The 21,739-nt window shown below is 38.3% G+C and overlaps 1 protein-coding gene across 1 annotated transcript in view; it reads left to right on the forward strand.

The window, feature by feature from the left end:
• The first annotated feature begins 4,380 nt into the window (after positions 1–4,380).
• nol11 (nucleolar protein 11) overlaps positions 4,381–21,739 on the forward strand; it is a 145,889-nt gene continuing 128,530 nt past the window's right edge. Inside the window, exons 1-3 of the mRNA XM_081381622.1 lie at positions 4,381–4,624; positions 4,836–4,949; positions 5,038–5,094. Coding sequence (XP_081237748.1) covers positions 4,478–4,624; positions 4,836–4,949; positions 5,038–5,094 — 318 coding nt within the window. The 5' untranslated portion in view covers positions 4,381–4,477. The remainder of the gene's footprint in view (positions 4,625–4,835; positions 4,950–5,037; positions 5,095–21,739) is intronic.

Genomic DNA, 21,739 nt, shown 5'->3' on the forward strand with positions numbered 1-21,739 from the left:
TCATTTTCACTGAGGGCCACTTCAGCATTATTGCTGCCCTCAAAGGGCCGGTTGTAACTGTAAGACTTTTAAAATGTTAAAGCAACAACATGGAACTTTTCCTCAGCGGTCGCCCTACAGGTTGGAAGCGGAATTGTCCATTACCGCTGTCGTAAAATGATTTACGGTTACTGTATATGAAGCATGCAGGCTTCTTTTCATATGGGCAATGATAATATTATTAATCTTCCTCCTTTTATAATTTATACATATTTAGTAGACTAAACATTTTAACTCAAACATTTGCGATTTGCATGTCGATTACAATGCTCAAATCTGAACGAGAATAATAGCGATAGCATCCTAACCATCTAAAACTAACGCATGTTAGTGTTTACTAGCTACCAGATTGATAATTCGCTCATCTACTAGCTGATTCATGAAGATAAATAAATGGAGGACCAGATAGTTTCCGTAACGTAGCCAGGCAGACAACAGATTAGAAAAACTAAAGATAGTATGCAAGCAATTTACAGTTACTTACTAGTTCAACAGCATGACGGCCAAGTCAGCATCGGTCTGGTAACTCTCCTCCTCCATTAGCTCACGCCAGCGAGCAAACGCTCGACCCATATTGATCCTCGTCCTGCCTTTCAGTTTATCACTCTCCCTTTTCCTCTTCCGACTCTACTCCGACAAAACCTTGGACTTCTTACGTTTCGCTGCTGCTTCAGCCATGACGAAAACAGACGCACGAAAACAAACGCGCTGGTTGGCCACATTTGAGGAAGTGTTGGGCGAAGTGACGTATGCCGTAAAGCAGTCGAATTTTGTAGTTCTTTTTGAGCGCAGGTTACTACCCGCACCCCGAAGTTACATAGTGCCAGTAAAAGCGATACAGACCCCGTCAGGCTCTGGCAGACGTCTCATTCAACCTATTGTAAGTCGATGTACCATCACAAGGGTCTTGGAAATATATTATGAAGGTTGAAAAGTTACATGTTGTTGCTTTAATATATTGTCTGTTTATTTGATTGTTACTTTTTTAAGTTACAAATATTGTATATGCATTTGCAGGGGTGTTTCTAGGTTTTAAAAACATAAGGGGATGAGGGGCTGGGTAATAATGATTTGATACAGAGAATAATGTATTATTGTATATTTGCAGGGGTAAACTGGCTCAAAAATTCAGCCCTGGCACTATAGCCACACCAGCACACATTACCACACAGACACACTCATTCAAATGTAAGGTAGGGGGGTTCGGGGACATGCTCCCCTGAGAAAATTTGGATTTCTCGGACCTACATATGTGCATTTTAAGGTGTTTAAAGGCCAAAAATTTGGATAACAATAGCTTTAAAAGCATGTCAGTGGACAGTAGCATAAATTATTTGTCAAGATAACAGATTCTTAAAAATGAGAATGAGGATAAATATTGCAATGAATGATCCACACTACAAAATGGAAATGCAGAATGTTTCTGCTTATTGTTGACAATACACAATCACATATTCCAAACAAGAATGGCCTTAAATAAGAAATCTTTCAAGGATTATTTTGCATAGATGTTACATTTCAATCAAAACCCAGTGCAATCTTTTTGTGTCCAGAAGCAAATTTGCACTTTATATTACCATTATAGATTGGTTTCAGCTACTTGTTTCTTTCCTGAGTTAATCAATGTTTTTGGCACTAATCAGTTTAAAGTTCAATTGTTCACTCATAAAGACAGTCACTTGTCGCCACCTACTGGCTTTAATGATGCAAGTGGCACAAACACAGACAAGCGGAGTGATACAAATGGTGAATAATACTGGTACATATTATATTAAATATTATGTAATATATTTAATATATTTAAATAAATATATTATTATATTAAAATAATATAAAATATCAATATATTATTCTTCAATCAGTTCTATGCAGCAGAATCAGATTTAACAGATTTATTTTTTGACCAATTGTCAAAATAAAGTATAGTCCTACAAAGATATTTTATCAGAGCATGAGCAGAGCAGGGAGGACGAGAGGATCGTGATTCGTGTAATTTTACCAGTGTTGCCCAGCACGGATATACACACCATTACAGCACAGTAGTGCTATTGCAAAAAGAAACAAGTCCAGATAAATTTCATGTTGGCACGTTAACGTTTTTTTTAGCGGACTTTGTACGGTGGCCCAGTAGTGCACAACACAATGAAATGTAAAAAGCAAACATAAGTTCACAACACAACGAAATAAAGCCACAACACAACGGAAACAAGCCACAACACAACGGAAAATCCACAACACAACGAAATAAAGCCACAACACAACGGAAACAAGCCACAACACAACGGAAAATCCACAACACAACGAAATAAAGCCACAACACAACGGAAATGCTCCCGACCACTAGAGGGCTCTCGGAGCCCAGTAAAGTTAGTTTTCCAAGCCATTGTTCATTAGAGAGTCAGCAGTCTATAAAAATATATCAACACCACGATTAGTTTTAACAGTATGTAGCTAACCATTGTTTATCGACATTTATTAATTCAAAATCACCTACGTGCATTATAGCTACATATTTATACTCTAGAATGCTTTGACGCGCTACCACAGCGCATTATCCCTGAGGGAACGTCTGCCAATTCCTCCAAGTTGTTAAAACGTATAATTTGTTTTAATTAAAATTACTTCAAAAACATACAAACATAACATTCAAAAACATACATATTCAAAATCCAAAGCTTGATTGTATTTGATAGTAGACTGACTTAATATGACTTTTATAATGACTTTTTCCAATACCCTTCATGTATTTACAGTAATTAACAATTATTTTTTTTAGGAAATTTCTGTAAAAGTTTTTTTTTTTTTTATCATGTTCCTAGTGACCAGACTGACTTATTATAGGTGGAATTGTGCCAATTCCTTCCTATTTCACCAAATGGTTTTTATTTTTATTTATCAAATTATATTATAATAAATTATACGTTTTAACCACTTGGTGGAATTGCCAGACGTGCCCTGCGCTGTGGAAGCGCGTCCAAGCATTCTCGAGTATAAATCAAATACGCAGCTATAATTCATGTAGGTTATTTTGAAGTAATATTTTAAGTTGATATACACTGTTAAAACTAATCGTGGTATTTATATATAAAGACTGCTGACTCTATAGAACAATGGCTTGGAAAACTAACTTTACTGGGCTCCAAGAGCCCTCTAGTGGTCGGGAGCATTTCCGTTGTGTTGTGGCTTTATTTCGTTGTGTTGTAGATTTTCCGTTGTGTTGTGGCTTATTTCCGTTGTGTTGTTGCTTTATTTCGTTGTGTTGTGGATTTTCCGTTGTGTTGTGGCTTTATTTCGTTGTGTTGTGGCTTTATTTCGTTGTGTTGTGGCTTGTTTCCGTTGTGTTGTGAACTTATGTTTGCTTTTTACATTTCGTTGTGTTGTGCACTACTGGGCCACCGTAACTTTGCCTTTCCGGTGAGCGTGAGCAGAGCTCCGTACACAACACATACACACACACACACACACACACACGGAGGACGTTGCTTGCGGAACATTGAGCAGAACGCGCTGTGAACCTGGAGCGGAGAGCACAGTGCACACACACAGCGGAACGCGCTTAGAAGTTATGCATCTTCGGAAGCGGACTCGCACGCAAAGTCATAAAACACGCTGAGCCAGAGTCACACCATCGCCGAACACGGAGGGGCGCGGCGGCTTTTTAGTATCTTTCAGCCAAAAAACGAAAATGTTATTTTCGGCCGAAAATTTTCGGCAGCCTAAATTTCGTTGCATCCCTTATTTTAAGACACCCATATGCTCTCGCGGGCCATATAAAATAATGTGGCGGGCCGGATTTGGCCCGCGGGCCTTGAGTTTGACACATGTGGTCTGGTAGAACCAGGCTAGTCCAGTGTGTGCATAAGGCCCACAATATGAGAGCAAAACCCTGGTGAACTAAATTGAGACGAATTACAGAAGTAGCATTAGTTATTAATGTTATTAGTTATGTTATTAGTGTTAGCTGTTTTCAGAATCCGAATGTTTTATATCCAGATTGTTGAACAACAACTAGGAAATAGCTTTGGCTTAAGTTAGTTAAAGGTGCATAACAGATATAATAAAATAAAAAGGATATTATATTTTGTTGTATCTATTTTGTTTTATTATATTATCTGTTATGCACCTTTTATGTACCTCCCTGAAATGACTTTTTGCAGGTTGGGATGTCTGAGTATGAAGCAATTTGCTTCAAAAGAATAAGCAAATTGCTTTTACAATGTGCACAAGTGACTAGATTAATAAGGAGGCTGAACAAGTAGTTTTGAGAATTGTTGTGATTATGTTGTGAGAATTGTTGTGACCAAAGCGACTGAGAAAAACTTTAACGCTTTCACACTCCAGTCCAGATGGTGGCGGTAATACAACACAAGTTGGTTTTATCAACGCCTTTAAGCAGTACTAGAAAAAGAAGAATCACTTTGCCCTCGTGGAAAGAAACATGGCTGCGTTGTTTGAAGGATACACGCTGTGTGGAATTGGACCAGCGCAAAATTCTTCGAATGCGGGAATTTTGGGGATTGAACTGGGCAGAGATATCGACCATGTCCTCGTGACTGACGCTTCGAGATCTGTTACTGTTTATAAGGTGAAATGAGTTCGATGTAAATACTGTTTGTCTCAAACGGATTGCATGCAGTGTTGTGTTAAATTCTAGCATGTAAACATGAGCGCTACATCACAAACACAGGAAATTCTCCAATGGCATCTAATGATATTGTATTTATTTTGTAAATGTTATTCAGAAAGTGATTTGGTAGCTGTTTGTGTTGCTGTTTAACTGATATCTTGATTAATAGGTGTCTGATCAGAAGCCTACGGGCAGTTGGACGGTGAAACATGGGCAGATAATCACCTGCCCCGCTGTGTTTAATACGCAGTCCCAGGAATATGTGGTCGTAACTGATGACAGGGTAAGGATCGAGACATTATGTTTACCATAAGAATAATTCAGTTTCATATGCCGAGTATCTACGAATGTTTTTTTTTTGTGTGTTTTAGGTTGTCAGAGTTTGGAAAGAAGATGATGTCTACATGGAAAAGGCTTTCAAAGCTACAGTAAGTGAAGTTAAAATCCTTAAGGATTCAATTGAGTGAGTGGTACCTGCCAGGAGCAGATAAACGTATCGGGCAGGCTAACCTGGACTGTATCCTAGAGGCCCACGTGATCACCCAGCAAAAACTCGTTGAAAAGACGACTTTAACAGATGGCTGAACAACGTTGAGATTTGGTGTAAATAAATTTTTTATTTAAAGTCGGCATGAAATCAAATTTGACGTATCTTCTTTTTATATGTAATATTGTAGTGTTTATTATAAATGATTTATCTGTGCACTTCATTATTTTTTTTTAAATTCATGTACCCTTATAATCTTTAAAGGGCACCTATTATGCAAAATTCACTGGTGTTTGAACATAAATGTGTGTTGGCATTGTGTGAGCAAAACCACCCTAGAATGATAAAAATCCACCCAGTAGTTTTTTTACTATCTCAATAAATCATAAGCACTGTCTCAGAACGCCCTGTTTTAAGATTGCTCTCACTGTGACGTAGAATTGCGCTAAGCCCCACCGACGTTGTTTGATTGACAATCTGGTTTTGGCATAGACCCCGCCCTCTGTGATCTGTACACCATCCTCCATTGTTTCAATGACAGCCGGTAATGTCTCCTAAGAAGTGTAGGTGTTCTGTTGTGGGATGTAAGAATGGACATAGTAGTCTTCACTGACATCAGAGCCACTGAAAACGCAGTGGATGGATTTTATTTATGAAAAGGCGCCACTTAAACTTCCTAAATACGTTTATGTTTGCGCGAATCATTTTCTGACTGACTGTTTAGTGAACGAGGGTTAAAGTTAATCCTCAAGTGTGGATCGTTGCCTACTGTTCGCGATCCAACGTCACCTCCAGAAGAAGTGTATTTTATGATTTTTGAGCAAATAGTCATTTCAATCGATGTCAGCCAGTTCAACAACAAATGCGTCTAAAGCTATTTATTGTCGTCGTCATAGGATGTTTCAACAAACAACGTCAGACAGTTTTATGTCACGTATCATTTTTTGCAGCAATTACAAATGTACATAAATTAAGGTCTGCTCTATCTCCATAGACAGTATATAAACGTCTATCTCCCTGCAGCATTTGTTTTCTGGTTCTGTATAGCCATCTTCTCACATTTGCCACATAAGCACCTGTACGACAAGTAATGTCAACATGACGCAACAGCACCCCTCGCACAAATATAATTTCATTTGTACTTAAGAAAAAAAAAATTAGTTTGTACTTAGCAAACGTTATGACAGTATTTGTGTGTGTGTAGTTTCAAAAAATTGCGCGAACGTTATCACAATTCCTGTGTGTGTGTGTGTGTGTGTGTGTTGCACATCCATAATTGCAAAGGGGACGCGATTAAAACTTTGTAAGTACATAAATGTATCAAATAACCATTCCGAGACGTTTAGTCCATTCGCTTTCGTGTTTATTCTGTGCCGGACTCTCTTCATCATCTGGGTCCAGCAGGGCGGGGATATGCAGCTCATTTACATTTAAGGTGGTACACACCAAAACAGCTCTTTTTAAAACAGGCCCCAAAAATTACATTTTCAAATGGTTATAATAAAGTAACTGTGGGGTATTTTTGAAACTTCACAAATACTTTCTCGGGACACCCAAGACCTATATTACATCTTGTAAAAAGGGGCATAATAGGTGCCCTTTAATCAAATACATTACCCTTCCCTCCCCCCTCGAAACGACCTCTCTTCTCTTTCGGTCACATGCCATGGCGAAAGGGTGCGGCCAGAGCCGATGAGGGTGCGGCTATCGAGATGCTCTCGAGGGTGAACTTGACTGATAACTTGACTTGACTCATCTTGGTTCGCGGGAATAATAAAATAAAATAAAAAATCCTTCATGGGAGGGTAACGGTGGGTAGGGCCCTATAAAATCCGTTTTATTTTTTCCCAAATTCCGTTTTATTTTTTCCCAAATTCCGTTTTTTCCGTTTTAATTTTTGCAAATTCCGTTTTTTCAGTTTTAATTTTTGGGAATTCAGTTTTTTTTTACCCTTTACTGTTATTTTAGTCGTAAAAATTGTTTTTTAATGTTAATGATTAAAATGTACACTTCAAATAGGAATGACCCTAAATTTATTGAGGTAACAAACAAAATTCTCATTTTAAGAGGTGTTAAATGTGGTTTGGTTTGTTTACATTAGTGAATTTATTAGGCTAACTAACATGAACCACGAGCAATACATTTGTTACTGTATTTATTAATCTTAGTTAACCCTAACCCTGTATTTTTATTATGTTACTTCACACAGTGCATTAAGCTAACTAATGTTAACAAATACAACTTTTCATTTAAATAATGTAGGCTACTAAATGGTGAAATTAACATTAATAAAGATTAATAAATGCTGTAGAAGTGCAGTTTATTAATAGTTAATGTTAACTGATCTAGTTAACTAGAGTTTAATAAATGGAACCTTAAAAATAAAGTGTTACCGATTTTGTTATACACCGAACCGATTCAGTGTTGGACAGATCAGTTGTTTTAACCATTCACTAAAGTGAATCGGTTCAAAGGAGTCATTAGTTCGCGAATCGAACGTATCATTAGCAGACTTGTACGCGTTGTGTGATTATCCCGGCAGTTAGGACATCGCACAAGATTTGTCAACACAGAAAACATTTCATCATTGGATAGGTTTTGTTTAGTTTATTGAAAGTGTTTTTTATGTCAGGTGAATGGGCGGAACGCTTTTCAGAGAAGGCAAGGTAAAAAATTTTTTTTTGCACAATTCACACCCAGCGGTAGCCTAATTCAGGAAAAAAATATCCGAATGCTCCACGTGAAACTTCGTTCTTCCGCTCTTTTACCATTGTGTCAATTCTCAATTGATTTAGATTAATAAGGCGAGGGAGTGAGAGAGAGCAAGACAGTTTGAAGACGCGCTTGCCCGACCGGGCCTCTCTCTGCTCGTTCTTTCAGTAATATGCGATTTTCCTCAGACATACGTTTTTCTCCCACACAAAAACAGAATTTTATTCCAAATATGTAAAATTCTGCGAAATTCCGCGTTCACTAGATTCCGCGTTAATTTGCCAATTCCGCGATTCCGTCCGCGATTCGGTGATCGCGGAAATTATAGGGCCCTAGGTGGGGAGTCCGGTGGAGAGAAATCCTCCACACCAATGTAAACTGCCATTCAAATCTGCCTCCATTTTGTTTGCAACGCCCAACCTCCAACGATCCAATCAATTCCCGAAGGGCGAAATCAAGCCCCGCCCTACATTATTTTCTAATTTCAGAAGCCGTTTCACTCGGATATACGTCAAAACAAGGAAAAAATGATAATCTCAACTTCCGTTTCATGCTGACTTTAACCTAATTTCAACCATGAATTCTTGATTGTTTTATGTTCATTATATTATCATATTCATACTTACTCTTTTGTCAACCGTTTTTTGACAGTAATAGAAATAAAACATCAACAGGTCAAATACATCTTTGGGGTGGAGCTAGGGGTGGCCACCATTGACTGAAGCTTGGCCACCCTGCACAAAATTGTTGTTTCTGTCTTTAAAAAAAAAAAATCTTGACCTGAATTGAATTTTAGACGTAGAATTGTCTCTTTACGACCACAACACACAGGAGAGTTTTCAGGTGCACACGCAAACTTCGCCTCAAGCCGGGGACACAAAAGGGTCATGAAACCCCAAAATACATATTTAGAGATGTGAACAGACATGTACAGGTTGCACGTCACTGAAAACAATAAAAGCACTCATAAATGTTATTAATACGTGTTTTTTCCGAGGAATTTTGTTCTTCCGGGTTGAAAAGCAGTGTCGAAGCAACGTCACGGAATGTGAGGTAGAAGCGCCCCCTTGGTTGGTGTGACTGGCTGCAGACACGATTCTTCGCCAGCTGGCCCTGAGCGACTCTTTGCATTTATTCATGAGAAAGAGCTCGTTCAATCTAATCACTGCGCTGGATTACGCATGAGATCACATTACAGTGGAGAATTCAAAAAACATACACGGAAGCGCCGCGATGAGTTCAAAAACGCTTACAGCATGGATCATATCGTTCACATATGGACCAGAGCAAGCGTGTTTCAAGTTTTTTTGGACATTTCATATACCTTTAATGCTCTAAACATGAACCAGCACTGTGTGCGCACATATTTAATCACGTCTTCTTCAAATGAAATATGTGCAAATGACACTGATGCAGCCGTACGTCTAGGATGAATTATTCTGATACACAGAAGACAATGATATGTGCAAATGACACTGATGCAGCCGTACTTCTAGGATGAATTATTCTGATACACAAGACAATGATGTAGACCGACAATTCAAAGAACAATGGATAAAAATTAACTATGCCTTTATTCTTTCTGTTAAACTGACGCGTCATTTGTTCAGAGATTGTAGTGCTCGTAAATGTAATAAATATATTATTATTATTATTATTTAAATGTTCTTCTGCGTTTCTCCCTTGTTTTGGCAGTTTATCTAGGGCTATTTTTTTAACCCTCAACTTTTTTTTTTTTTTGTCTCCGAGGTCATATTTTAATATTCATGTGTCTGTATAAGTACTGTGTAGCAGGTCTACGTTTTATAATTTTTGCGCCCCCCCACACTCCCACTTTTCCACAGCTTTACATGCCCATTTTTTGAGGCCTTGTCCACATAGAAACGTGTTTAGCTGTATACGTGTACATTTTGTATCGTATTGCCATTTCGTCTAGACCAGTGGTTCTCAACTTTTTATTGAATGTATGCTTATTATCATTCTGTTTTAATACAACGCATTTGCACGCTCAAACGCGATATGTGAACGGCCCCTGACTGGTTCAGTTTTGTTTTTATAATAGTGTATTTTTTTTTTTAAATGCACTGTTTGTGGACTGTGATTTTAAACTGGTAAGTGACTAAATGTCACAGAGGTTATTATGTATGGAAGACTAGAAATGCAGGATTTTTTGCAACACCTTATAAACCGAAATAAGGAATAGCATAAATCAATTTAAAAAATAAAAATGTAAATGAATAAATCATTTTAAAATGGACAAATGAGTAGATTTTAAAATTGTGCAATTCTTGTTTTGTTAATTGTTTGATTATTCATGTTAAATGTAAAAATGTTAAATAAAATAAAATAGAATAAATCAATAAATAGTAGGCCTAGATTAAAAATAAATAGACATATGAGACTGTTTATTCACATGTTTAAACCAGTTTAATAAAGCCAACATTTAAAAACATTTTGGCAGTTTTTTTTTTCTTTATCCATTTGAAAATCTTGTTAAAATATGCTATTATAAACTCGTAGGGGCAACAAATGAACTTCCGACTCTCTCCCATGCCACTCAAAGTAGATATAAGATGGGCTGTCATTGGACAGTAAAAACGACGTAGGCTATACGGTCATTGAAGCGGTGATGTTTGCATTTAGGTTTTATTACGCATTTAGGAGAGTATTGCAAGAAGCTGCTTACATTAACCTTACTTTCGAAAACAAAAACAAAAAAAACAATTAGAGATGCACCGATTACAATTTTCTAGGCCGATTACAATTTTTCATTGAGTCTGACCTGCCGATACCGATTTTAGCCGATTCTGATTTCATTTTTTCTAACCACTTTACAGCACACAATTTTTTTTCTATCTTTTCTTTAATAAAACATTTGACATTTTTGCATAGAACATTTTTTGAACAGATAATCGTTATAAAATAGAACTATATAAATTACTCCTGGTGTGGGAAATTCACACATCTAAAGTGCAGTGTTATAGAAGAACCATTTCCTTCTTTTCACATCCAATATCCAACTAAAAAATTTGATATATTTAGCAAACTAAACTTCTGTATGAAAACAAGTCAAGTCATCTTCATTTATATAGCGCTTTTAACAATGTAGGTTGTTTCAAAGCAGCTTTACAGAGATAAAGCGTATAATTTAAGGTATCAGAGATTGTTTTGACTTTATAGCAGAGTTAAGTTATTTTCCATCTAAAGTTAGTTTTGATTGATTTACTTTCGTCGCAACGATCATTTGTTATTAAATTAGGGGCCGCTAAGACGACACCATTCCCTCTACACAGACTTTAAACGCGAACCTGTGAGAAACGCTGATGGCGTTCACATGCACATTTAGAATGGGTTCTATAGTTATGTGCGTTAGAATATACGCAGGTTTGGAATTCCCTACAAGCCAAGCCTAAACAAAGTACTTGTCTTTCCTTATAAATTTTGATAGAATTTTATTTTATTTTGTTGCTTTGGGATAGGAACGCGAAACGAATTTTCCCGACAACGCCTTATCTGTATAGTGGTAGAGGGATCCTTCATAGGGAGAGACTAGTTGGCACTTCAGCACTGCGTTGACATCGGGTCCAGGCGAAGGTCCTTCGTCAGATCTGGATACGGCCTGGATCCGGCAGGCTGCAGGAAAACCTCGGGATAAACACAGACACTAAAATTAGCGTAGATGCCATTCTTCTCATGATGTAACGAGTACATCAGGATTTATGGGAAGTGTTCCCGGTTCCGGCTGACCTAATCTATGCAGCCTAACATTAAATTATAGAAGTCTATATTGTATTATGTGAAAGCTAGGTCAAAGAGATGTGTTTTTAGTCTAGCTTTGAACTGACAGAGTGTGTCTGCTTCCTGGACAATGGTAGGAAGACTGTTCCAGAGTTTTGGTGCTAAATAGGAAAAGGATCTACCGCCAGCAGTCGATTTTGATATTCTAGGTATTAGTAACTGGCCGGAATTTTGAGATCGCACTAGACGTGACGGACTATAATGCGTTAAGAGCTCGCTCAAGTACTGCGGAGCTAAACCATTCAGTGCTTTAAGTGATCAGCAATATTTTAAAATTTATGCGATGTTTAATAGGGAGCCAATGCAGTTTTGACAGAACCGGGCTAATATGGTCATACTTCCTGGTTCTGGTAAGAACTCGAGCTGCTGCGTTTTGAACCAGCTGTAGTTTGTTTATTAAGCGTGCAGGGCAACCACCCAGTAGAGCATTACAATAATCTAGCCTTGAGGTCATGAACGCATGAACTAATTGTTCCGCATTTGTCAATGAGAGCATATGGCGTAATTTAGATTTATTTTTAAGATGGAAAAATGCAGTTTTACAGATACTAGACACGTGACTTTCAAATTAAAGATTGGTATCAAAGAGCACACCCAGGTTCCTAACCGACGACAAAGACTTAACAGAGCAGCCATCGAGTGTTAGACAGTATTCTAGGTTATTACGTGAGGAAGTTTTTTGTCCAATAATTAGAAACTGTTTTTTCATAATTTAGAAGTAGAAAATTACGAGTCATCCAATTTTTTATATCCGCTATGCATTCCGTTAATTTTGTGAATTGATAAGTTTCGTTAGGTTTTGAAGAAATATAGAGCTGAGTATCATCGGCATAACAGTGAAAGCTAATTCCATGTTTCCTAATGATATCTCCTAATGGTAGCATGTACAGAGTGAACAGCAGCGGTCCTAGTACTGAGCCTTGTGGTACACCATACTGAACTTGTGATCGATGAGACATCTCTTCATTTACTGCTACAAACTGATAACGGTCAGATAAGTATGATTTAAACCATGCTAGTGCATTTCCCGTAATGCCAACATAATGTTCTAATCTATTTAAAAGAACTTTGTGGTCAATGGTGTCAAATGCAGCACTAAGATCGAGTAACACTAATAGCGAGATACAACCACGATCGGATGATAAGAGCAAATAATTTGTGACTCTAACGAGAGCTGTCTCGGTACTATGGTACGGTCTAAATCCGGACTGGAAATCCTCGCAGATATCATTTCTTTCAAGAAAGGAACACAGTTGTGAGGATACTGCCTTTTCTAATATCTTTGACAGAAAAGGTAGATTCGAGATCGGCCTGTAATTGACTAATTCTGTAGGATCAAGTTGCGTTTTTTTAAGAAGCGGTTTAATCATAGCCAGCTTAAAGTTTTTTGGTACGTATCCTAGAGACAAAGATGAATTAATGATATTAAGAAGAGGGTCTAGGACCTCTGGAAGCATCTCTTTCAGTAGCTTAGTTGGTATAAGGTCTAACATACATGTTGTCGATTTAGATGATTTAATGAGTTTAGTAAATTCTTCCTCTCCTATAGCAACGAATGAATCAAATTTTTCCTCAGGGAGACTACAATGCACTGCCTGATGCGATACTGTAGTAGATGGTTGCATAGTTATAATTTTGTCCCTGATATTATCAATCTTATAAGTGAAGTTCATAAAATCATCACTGCTGTGTTGCTTGGAAAGTTCTGGGCTTGAAGCTTTATTTTTCATTAGTTTAGCCACCGTTTCAAATAAATACCTAGGATTATGTTTATTTTCTTCTAATAGGGTTGAAAAATAAGCAGATCTAGCAGCTTTTAAAGCCTCTCTGTAAGTAATTGAGCTCTCCTTCCATGAAATGCGAAAAACCTCTAGTTTTGTTTTCTTCCAGTTGCGCTCCATTTTTCTGGCTGCTCTCTTAAGGGCCCGAGTGTGCTCGTTGTACCACGGCGTTGGACTATTTTCTTTAATCTTCTTTAAGCGCAACGGTGCAACTGTGTCTAAAGTGCTGGAAAAGAGAGTTAAAAGTTTCTGTTGTAATGTCTAGTTCTTCTAAGCTATCTGGGATGCTGAGATGATGAAACTGATCAGGAAGATTATTAATAAAGCTATCTTTAGTAGCAGAAGTGATAGGTCTCACATATTTGAAACACGGAGTCAGCTTTGCAGCCTTGGCTAAATGCAAATTACACGAGACTAGATAATGATCTGAGATGTCATCGCTCTGCTGCAGAATTTCAACGGCATCAACATCTATTCCGTGTTATAATATTAGATCTAGAGTATGATAACGACGATGAGTAGGTCCTGACACGTGTTGTCTAACTCCAATTGAATTTACAATGTCTTTAAATGCCAATCCTAATGCATCTTTTTCAATATCGATGTGTATATTAAAATCACCAACAATTAGTACTTTATCTGCAGTCAATATTAATTCTGATAGAAAGTCCGCAAATTCTTTGATAAAGTCTGTATGGTGCCCTGGTGGCCTGTATACAGTAGCCAGCACAAATCTCAAACGTGATTTATCATTTACACTATATATTTTTACATTAAGCACCAATGCTTCAAAAGAATTATATTTAAAACTTGATTTCTTAGTGGTTTTGAAACTATTATTATAAATTACAGCAACACCACCCCCTTTGCGTTTCAGACGAGGCTCATGTTTATAACAGTAATCTTGCGGGGTTAATTCATTTAAAGCAATGTAATCGTTTGGTTTTAGCCAGGTTTCTGTCAAACACAGCACATCTAGGTTATTATCTGAAATCATATCATTAACAACGAGTGCTTTTGAAGTAAGCGATCGAATATTCAGCAACCCAAGCTTTAGCATTTGCTCATCTGTATTATAGCTGTTTTTTATTTGTTGGACATCAATTAAATTTTTAACCTTAGATGGGTTAAAACGTTTTTTTTGGATTTCCAAGTTCGGGGAAAACGGTAACGGCAATAAAATGTTAACAAATAAAAATAAAATAAATGTTGCCTTGCAGTATAAAGATATTTCTCAAAACACACACACAAGCCTATTGCAATCACTTACATACAGTACATTAATGGCAAGTTTTTCTGATTTCTGAAACCCAGATTTTCAACCTCAGAAAACGTCTGGTCATCCAGCGCAATGAATTCCATTATCTTTCCGGCTAAGCCTTTGCTCCTTTCCTTGCTTAAAAAAAGCTAACAGAGGTTGCTGACTTGTGGATGGCTCAGTGCTAGTTTGAGCTTGGTGTTTACCTTTACCCCCTGAGTGTTGGCCTTTGCTAGCTTCGTCAAACTTCACAAATTGGGTGATGTTGTCTCAAGTGTCTGAATAGATTCATTGTGCCAAAGGCTTTTGGTGTCGTCCCTCCACGCTCTACTTTTTCCTTGCAGGTTTTGCATATTGCAAACTTGTTATCTTACACACGCTGAAGAATTTCCAAACAGCTGACATGTTGCAGGTTAATTCACAAGGTTTCCTACTTGTGCGTTTTGTGTGCACGTGTGATGCTGATGTTGCGCAATGTTGATCATGGGTGCCCGAGTGCATTTGACCGCCATAAAATTGGCATATGTCAGACTGACTGATCAGCCATGACCGGCCGGTCAGTCAGTCTGACAAACGCATGATCACGTGAAAATCGGCCAATTCTGGTCACCAGCCGAACAATCATGCGTCTCTAAATACAATCATGATTTTTCATGAAAAATTGTTAGAATTATAGGCCTAAAATACCTTGGTATCAGCTTGTTTTCATTAATGGTATAATTAATACAATTACTAATAATTTGGTTTGTCATGATTAATGTGTTCTTAATCAGTAAAAAATTAAATCATCTAACAAGAATAAACACATATGAACAGTTAAATTATTATTGTATTAATTATTTTTAACTACAGTGGGGAGAACAAGTATTTGATACACTTAAACTTTTCCCACTTACAAAGGATGTAGAAGTCTGTAACTTTTATCATAGATACTCTGTGAGTGACGGAATTTAAAACAAAAATCCAGAAAATCACATTGTATGATTTAATTAATTTGCATTTTATTGCATTACATAAGTATTTGATACATCAAAAAAGCAGAACTTTATATTTGGTACAGAAACCTTTGTTTGCAATTACAGAGATCAAATGTTTCCTGTAGTTCTTGACCAGGTTTGCACACACTGCAGCAGGGATTTTGGCCCACAGACCTTCTCCTGATCCTTCAGGTTTCGGGGCTGTCGCTGGGCAATACAGACTTTCAAGGTCAAGGTAAACTTTATTATCCACAAGTAGGGGTGGGAGATATTGACACAAATGGATATCTCGATATTTTTTTCCAATATCTCGATATCGATATTCAGACGATATTTTTGCCATCCTTCAAAGAAATGTGTGCAAACTGGCAAAGAAGGTCCAATTGGTCTTTTGACTTGCTGCATTTGACCTATGTAGGCTATAGAAGAAACAATAAAGGAGCTAACTAAACAGAATCTGAGGAAGCCCCTATCTTTTTCCACTTACAAAAAAAAAAAAAAAAACGGAACTAGGCACCTTTTGCAACAGTGATTATTAAATCAAACAACAATATTGTTGATGATAAATTCAAAGTAAAAAAAAATATTTTCAAAACGCTATAAATCCATCCATTTTTCCCCCAAAACGCTATAAATCCATCCATCCCCCCCCCCCCAAATAAAAATTGATGGTTTGTCTTTTAAAAAAATTATTTTGTCTTTTGTTTTTCGTGTTTGCATTTATGAGGAAAAAACAATATTACATGTCAGTTCTCCATTATGGACGCGAGTGCTCTGAAAGCGGCAAAAAGACTTAAGACTTTCAAACTTTCACAGAGACCTCAAAAAAAGCCAGAACAAAAGCCAAAACAACCAAACAAAAACCAAAACAAAAAGCACAAAGCCTTTCTTTAAGACGAATTTCGTTTTGTATTAATTGTATCTTAATTTTAATAATTTTTTCATTAACCAATTTCCTGGATTGATACATTAAAATTAAATATAAATATAGGCTAGCAATCACAACATAAGGCGCCGTGCTTGAACTGGAGATTATATCATCATGAACCGAACCGTAGCCTACTCGCCTCACAGGCCTAAAAAATGTGAAATATATTTACAGAAAGCTGGTTCTAAACAAAACCATCCAAAACAAAATAAAACTATGTAGCCTAATAAATGTGCATTTCTCCGTTGCGTTCACAGCCTACTGCGAAGATCGCGAGTCATTATAGCCTATCGTCAACTTCATCTTTGCAGCCGACACAGAAATTAATAAACAATTAAAATGTCTTATTGCAATATTTTACATATTCATAATAATTACTTTTGGTGGATCTTTGAGGCAGCTTTTTAGGTTTATGGCGTTTTGGAAAAGAGCTCTTCACGTAACGTTTCACCAAGGCACAGCGGCCCTTCAGCACATAAGTAAAAAAGAAGAGAAAAAGCACGGACTTACTAATTACGAAACTTTGATGTGGTTGAACAGGTGAAACAGTCACAAATTCCTCTGCAACTCAAACCTTCTCAGTACGAGTTATGAAGGAAGAGAACAGCATTAGGCTACAGTTTTCAGCGCGTCCTCCTCTGATTGCTGTGTTCTGGGGTGCGTTTCCCGAAAGCATCGTTGGCCAACTATGGTCGCAAGTTCCGTCGTTACCAATAGAGTTCAATGGACATTGCGATGAACTTGCGACCATAGTTGGCCAACGATGCTTGCGGGAAACGCACCCCTGACTGAAAAAGTGCGTGCAGGAGCACATGCGCAAACGGTTTGTAAAATGTCTTTTTGTAAAATGACATATGATAAAATAAAAATAAATCGTATATCATTTTAAAAACGGTTTTGCGCATGTGCTTCTGCGCGCACTATTTCGAATTTACGTACGAGTTTTTGACGACACGGGACGGGACCATGGGCTGGGCCACTCGGAGGGAGGTTGCTTCCGCAAATAGTACTGCCCTACTGTACATTATTAAAAATCGCTACATATAATTGTTTAGAAGGTTATTGTGTGCGTTATTTGTTTTTTCTTTAACTTCTTTCAGCTCGTTTCATGTTTGGGGGGTCGGATTGTACAAATTATGAAATATTCGATATCCCAATTTTGCATATCGTCCAGACAACAATTTGGATATTATCGTCTAAACGATATATCGCCCACCTCTATCCACAAGTAGGAAATTTATGTGGTCACCATTACACGCTCCATTGTTAAATAGTCTGCTGCATACCAATAAAAACATAAATACAAAAACATTGAATACAAAAACATTAAAACATTTAAACATTAAAACATAAGAAAACAAGGACAAGACAGACAAAACAGTAAACATTGAAAAAACATGGCAAGCATGTGTGAATGAATAAACTAGCTGAGTGCTAGCTGGTTGTTGTACAGTCTAATTGCTGTAGGCACAAAATAATTGCTGTACCATGTGGTCCTAACTTTCCTTTGCAGTAGTCTGCTGACCTGTTGCTGCTTAAGAAATTCTGATGAAGAGGGTGGGTTGAATCATTTAGAATTTGTTCTGTCTTTTTAAGACTAAGGTCATTGTACAATTGGGCTACAGATACCTGATCAACTCCAATGATCTTACTGGCTGTTTTGACTATTCGTTGCACTTTATTCTGGTCCATGTTGCAGTTTATACATGTTACCAAAGGCACAAATAAGGCCAAATGATAAGACACTATGCAAGAGAGCTTTGTAAAACATCTGAAGAATACAGCTGTCTATTCTAAAATGATTAAGTTTCCTTAGAAAAAACATCCTCTTCTGCAACCTTTTGGACTTATTTTGTGCACATTCATTAAGTCAGTTTGTCTATTTCAACACCCAAATATGTGTATGTTGTAACCCGCTCTACCACTACACCATTTATATTTGAGGGTGGAACTATAATTCCCTTTTTATTAAAATCTATGGTCATCTCCTTTGTTTTCTTCGCATTAACCACAAGGAAACTATCTGTACACCAATTAATAAAACCCTGCACCTCCCTCTCAAAGCCCTCTAGGGATGCAGTATTGGACTGTACAAAACCCACTAATGCTGTATCATCAGCATATTTAAAAAAGGTGTGGTTTGAGGTAGGGCTGGGCGATATATCGCATGACATTGTTAGGCGCATCTCGTCAGTAAAGCCGGTTCCTTGATTAGTAGTAAATCGCCATCACCTGCTTTCAGATGGAGCGGCATTCACTACAAAGAGCCGTAGTTAACTGACAAGCTGAGCCATATCGCATTAATTATCGCAGGCGATACGTCCGCGATATTAATGCGATATGGCTCAGCTTGTCAGTGCTGTCAGTGTCAGATTGTCAGTGTCTTATGGCTCACAGTGTCATGCGATATATCGCCCAGCCCTAGTTTGAGGTGGTTGCTTGGCAGTTGTTGGTGTATAGAATAGGGGGCAGAACGCACCCTTGTGGTGCCCCTGTGTTTATGGCTTTTAACGATGAGACACATGAGTTGAATTTGACTTGTTGACTACGGTTCGTCAGAAAGTCAAAAATCCACAAAACTAGTCTTGGGTTAACCCCAAGGTGAATCAATTTTTTTACCATCAGGTGGGGTTGGATTGTGTTGAAGGCACTGCTGAAATCTATGAATACAATCTTGACAAGACTCTTTGCCTGTTTAAGGTGCTCATATGTTATTTGTCAGAGTCAGCAGTGCATCTTCAACCCCTCTCTCCACACGATATGCAAATTGGTTTGGGTCTAAGGATGGTGTGACCTCATATAAAAGCTGTTTCAGAATTATTTTTTCAAAACATTTCATTGCCGTAGATGTTAGGGCAACAGGGCGCAGGTCGTTAAGTTCCCTAGGTTTATTGTTTTTGGGTAAGGGCACGATCAAAGATTTTTTCCATAGACAAGGAACTACACCAGTGTCTATTGACAGCTGGAACAGCCTTTGAAAGGGCTGTGCCAGCTGATCTGCGCACACCCTTAATGTCCTGCTGCTAATACCATCAGGCCCACTAGCTTTACGGGGATTCACATGTCTAAAGTAAGACTTAACATCGTCTATAGAAATGTCTATGTCCACACACTTCATACTACTGATTTCTTTATAAACCAGTTCCTGTTCAGCTGTAAAATCATGAATATCAAATCTGCAATAAAAATCATTCAAGTCATTTGCCATTTCAAGTTCATTTTCCACTGCCATGAGATGCCTCTTAGGCTTGTATCCTGTGATTGCCTGGACCCCCTGCCAAGCTCTCCTAGCATCATTTCTAAAAAAGTTCTCTAATTTACGTTTATATGCTGCTTTACAGTCCATGATCATACCTTTTATGTTTTTCTGCACAGTCCTTTTCTCTTCTGTTTCCTCCCAATTTGAACAGTTGCTTTTTTTGGTTAAGAAATTGTTTTAATTCTGGAGTTACCCAGGGCTTGTTGTTGGGAAACATCTTAACAGTCTTTTTGGGAATGATTGCGTCCTCGCAGAATGTTATGTACCCCGAGATAGCAAGTGCCGCGTCATTGACGTTTTCGGTCCCGTCGGTCACTATGTTCCAATCAGTGCGCTCTAGGCAATCTCGCAGTGCCTCGGATGCGGCAGCAGTCCAGCTCTTAACCTCCACCTTTCTGACTTTCTCACGCCGCAGCCTAGACACAGTGTTTCCCCTACAATGTATTAAGCAGCGGCGCAGCGCCGCCACTGGATTTTCAGCGCCGCTGAAAAATCTTCACATGATCAGTAATATCACGACATTCACTTACACACCTAAAAACTCTGAAACATGGCGTCCGGCGGCGCTGCTAATGCGATGGCTCTGAATCCACTTGTTGACAAGAAAGGAGGAAAGAGCCACAAATGGAAATATTTTTGATTAGGCTAGTGTCCTGTTGCCATAAGGGGCCGTTCACATGCAAATATTTCAAATGTGGGCGCGCGGTAAGCGCGCTCATAATAGAAGCGACGCGGCGTGCCTCTGTTCATGGTTGCATAGAAACGACAGACGCCACGGGAGAGCGAGCAAGCGCTTGTGGAAAGGAGAAAGCGGTACGAACTTTTCTCCGTTGAAGTCTATGGGGTCGCTGTGTCAATTTTTTTACTGTCTATCGAAAATCTAGCCTACCGTCCCGCCCCTCCGTGTTCGGCGATCAGGTTTCATTCTCACGCAGCTTGTTTAATAACTTAACCATAGACTGTAAAAAAATATGGACGTAGTGTCCGTGACGTCACCCGTAGGTTTCTGAAGAGCATTTTTGAAGCCTAAAGTGGGCGGAGCCGGCCGTCGCCATCTTGGCCTTGCGTCACTCCCGGATAACAGAAAATAGACAAACAGGCGGGGCGTGAGTGGAGCTGAGGAGCCTGGCTATCTGAAATCACCTAGCTCGACGTGATCGAGTTAGCTGATGATGTAAAGCCAATTAAACGTTCCTATTTTTGCCCTTCGAAATATTATAATAGTTAAAAGACATGGCTACAAGTGAGACTGTGTATTACTTCGTGAGTGTTTGTGTGTGACAGTGATTTATGTGCATACATGTCCGTCACTCTTTCATGGTCCGTCAGCGCGGCATCGCTCAAGTTCGTAGAGAGCTTATTCAGTCCATTTTAAATTCTGATGTTGGCCGTCTCTCAAATGGGTTATGGTTTAACCGTTAAACCATAGATATATTGCCTTTGAAGTGCAAGTAAATGCGCTAGAAAATCCGCGCTCATTCACGGACGGAGAAAGCGCCGACGCCCGCATGATTCCATCTGACGGTAACTTACATAAGCATATTATAATCCATCTGTTCCATGGGAGCAGAACGAACGAGCATTTATTGACGGTTTAAATTTGAAAACCCCAAAAAGCAACGAAATTGTCAGACATCCATTAGTGCATGTTCACAGAGGAAAACAACTGAAACACAGCGCTGGTTGTTCTCTCGAACGATAACGACGGAATCCAAAGACGTGGGCTTTGTAACGTTACCCAAGTATTAAATTGTATGAAATAATAATCCCGAAAAAAAGCACAAACACTGCAGAGATGGCAAGTTCAGCAGCTAACATTGCTGAGGTTAAGTGACGGCTAGTAACAGCAGACAAACGGCTAGCACTGACAGCG

The sequence above is a fragment of the Scardinius erythrophthalmus genome (assembly GCF_964197995.2).
Source record: "Scardinius erythrophthalmus genome assembly, chromosome: 12".
NCBI classification, from domain to species: Eukaryota; Metazoa; Chordata; class Actinopteri; order Cypriniformes; family Leuciscidae; genus Scardinius; species Scardinius erythrophthalmus.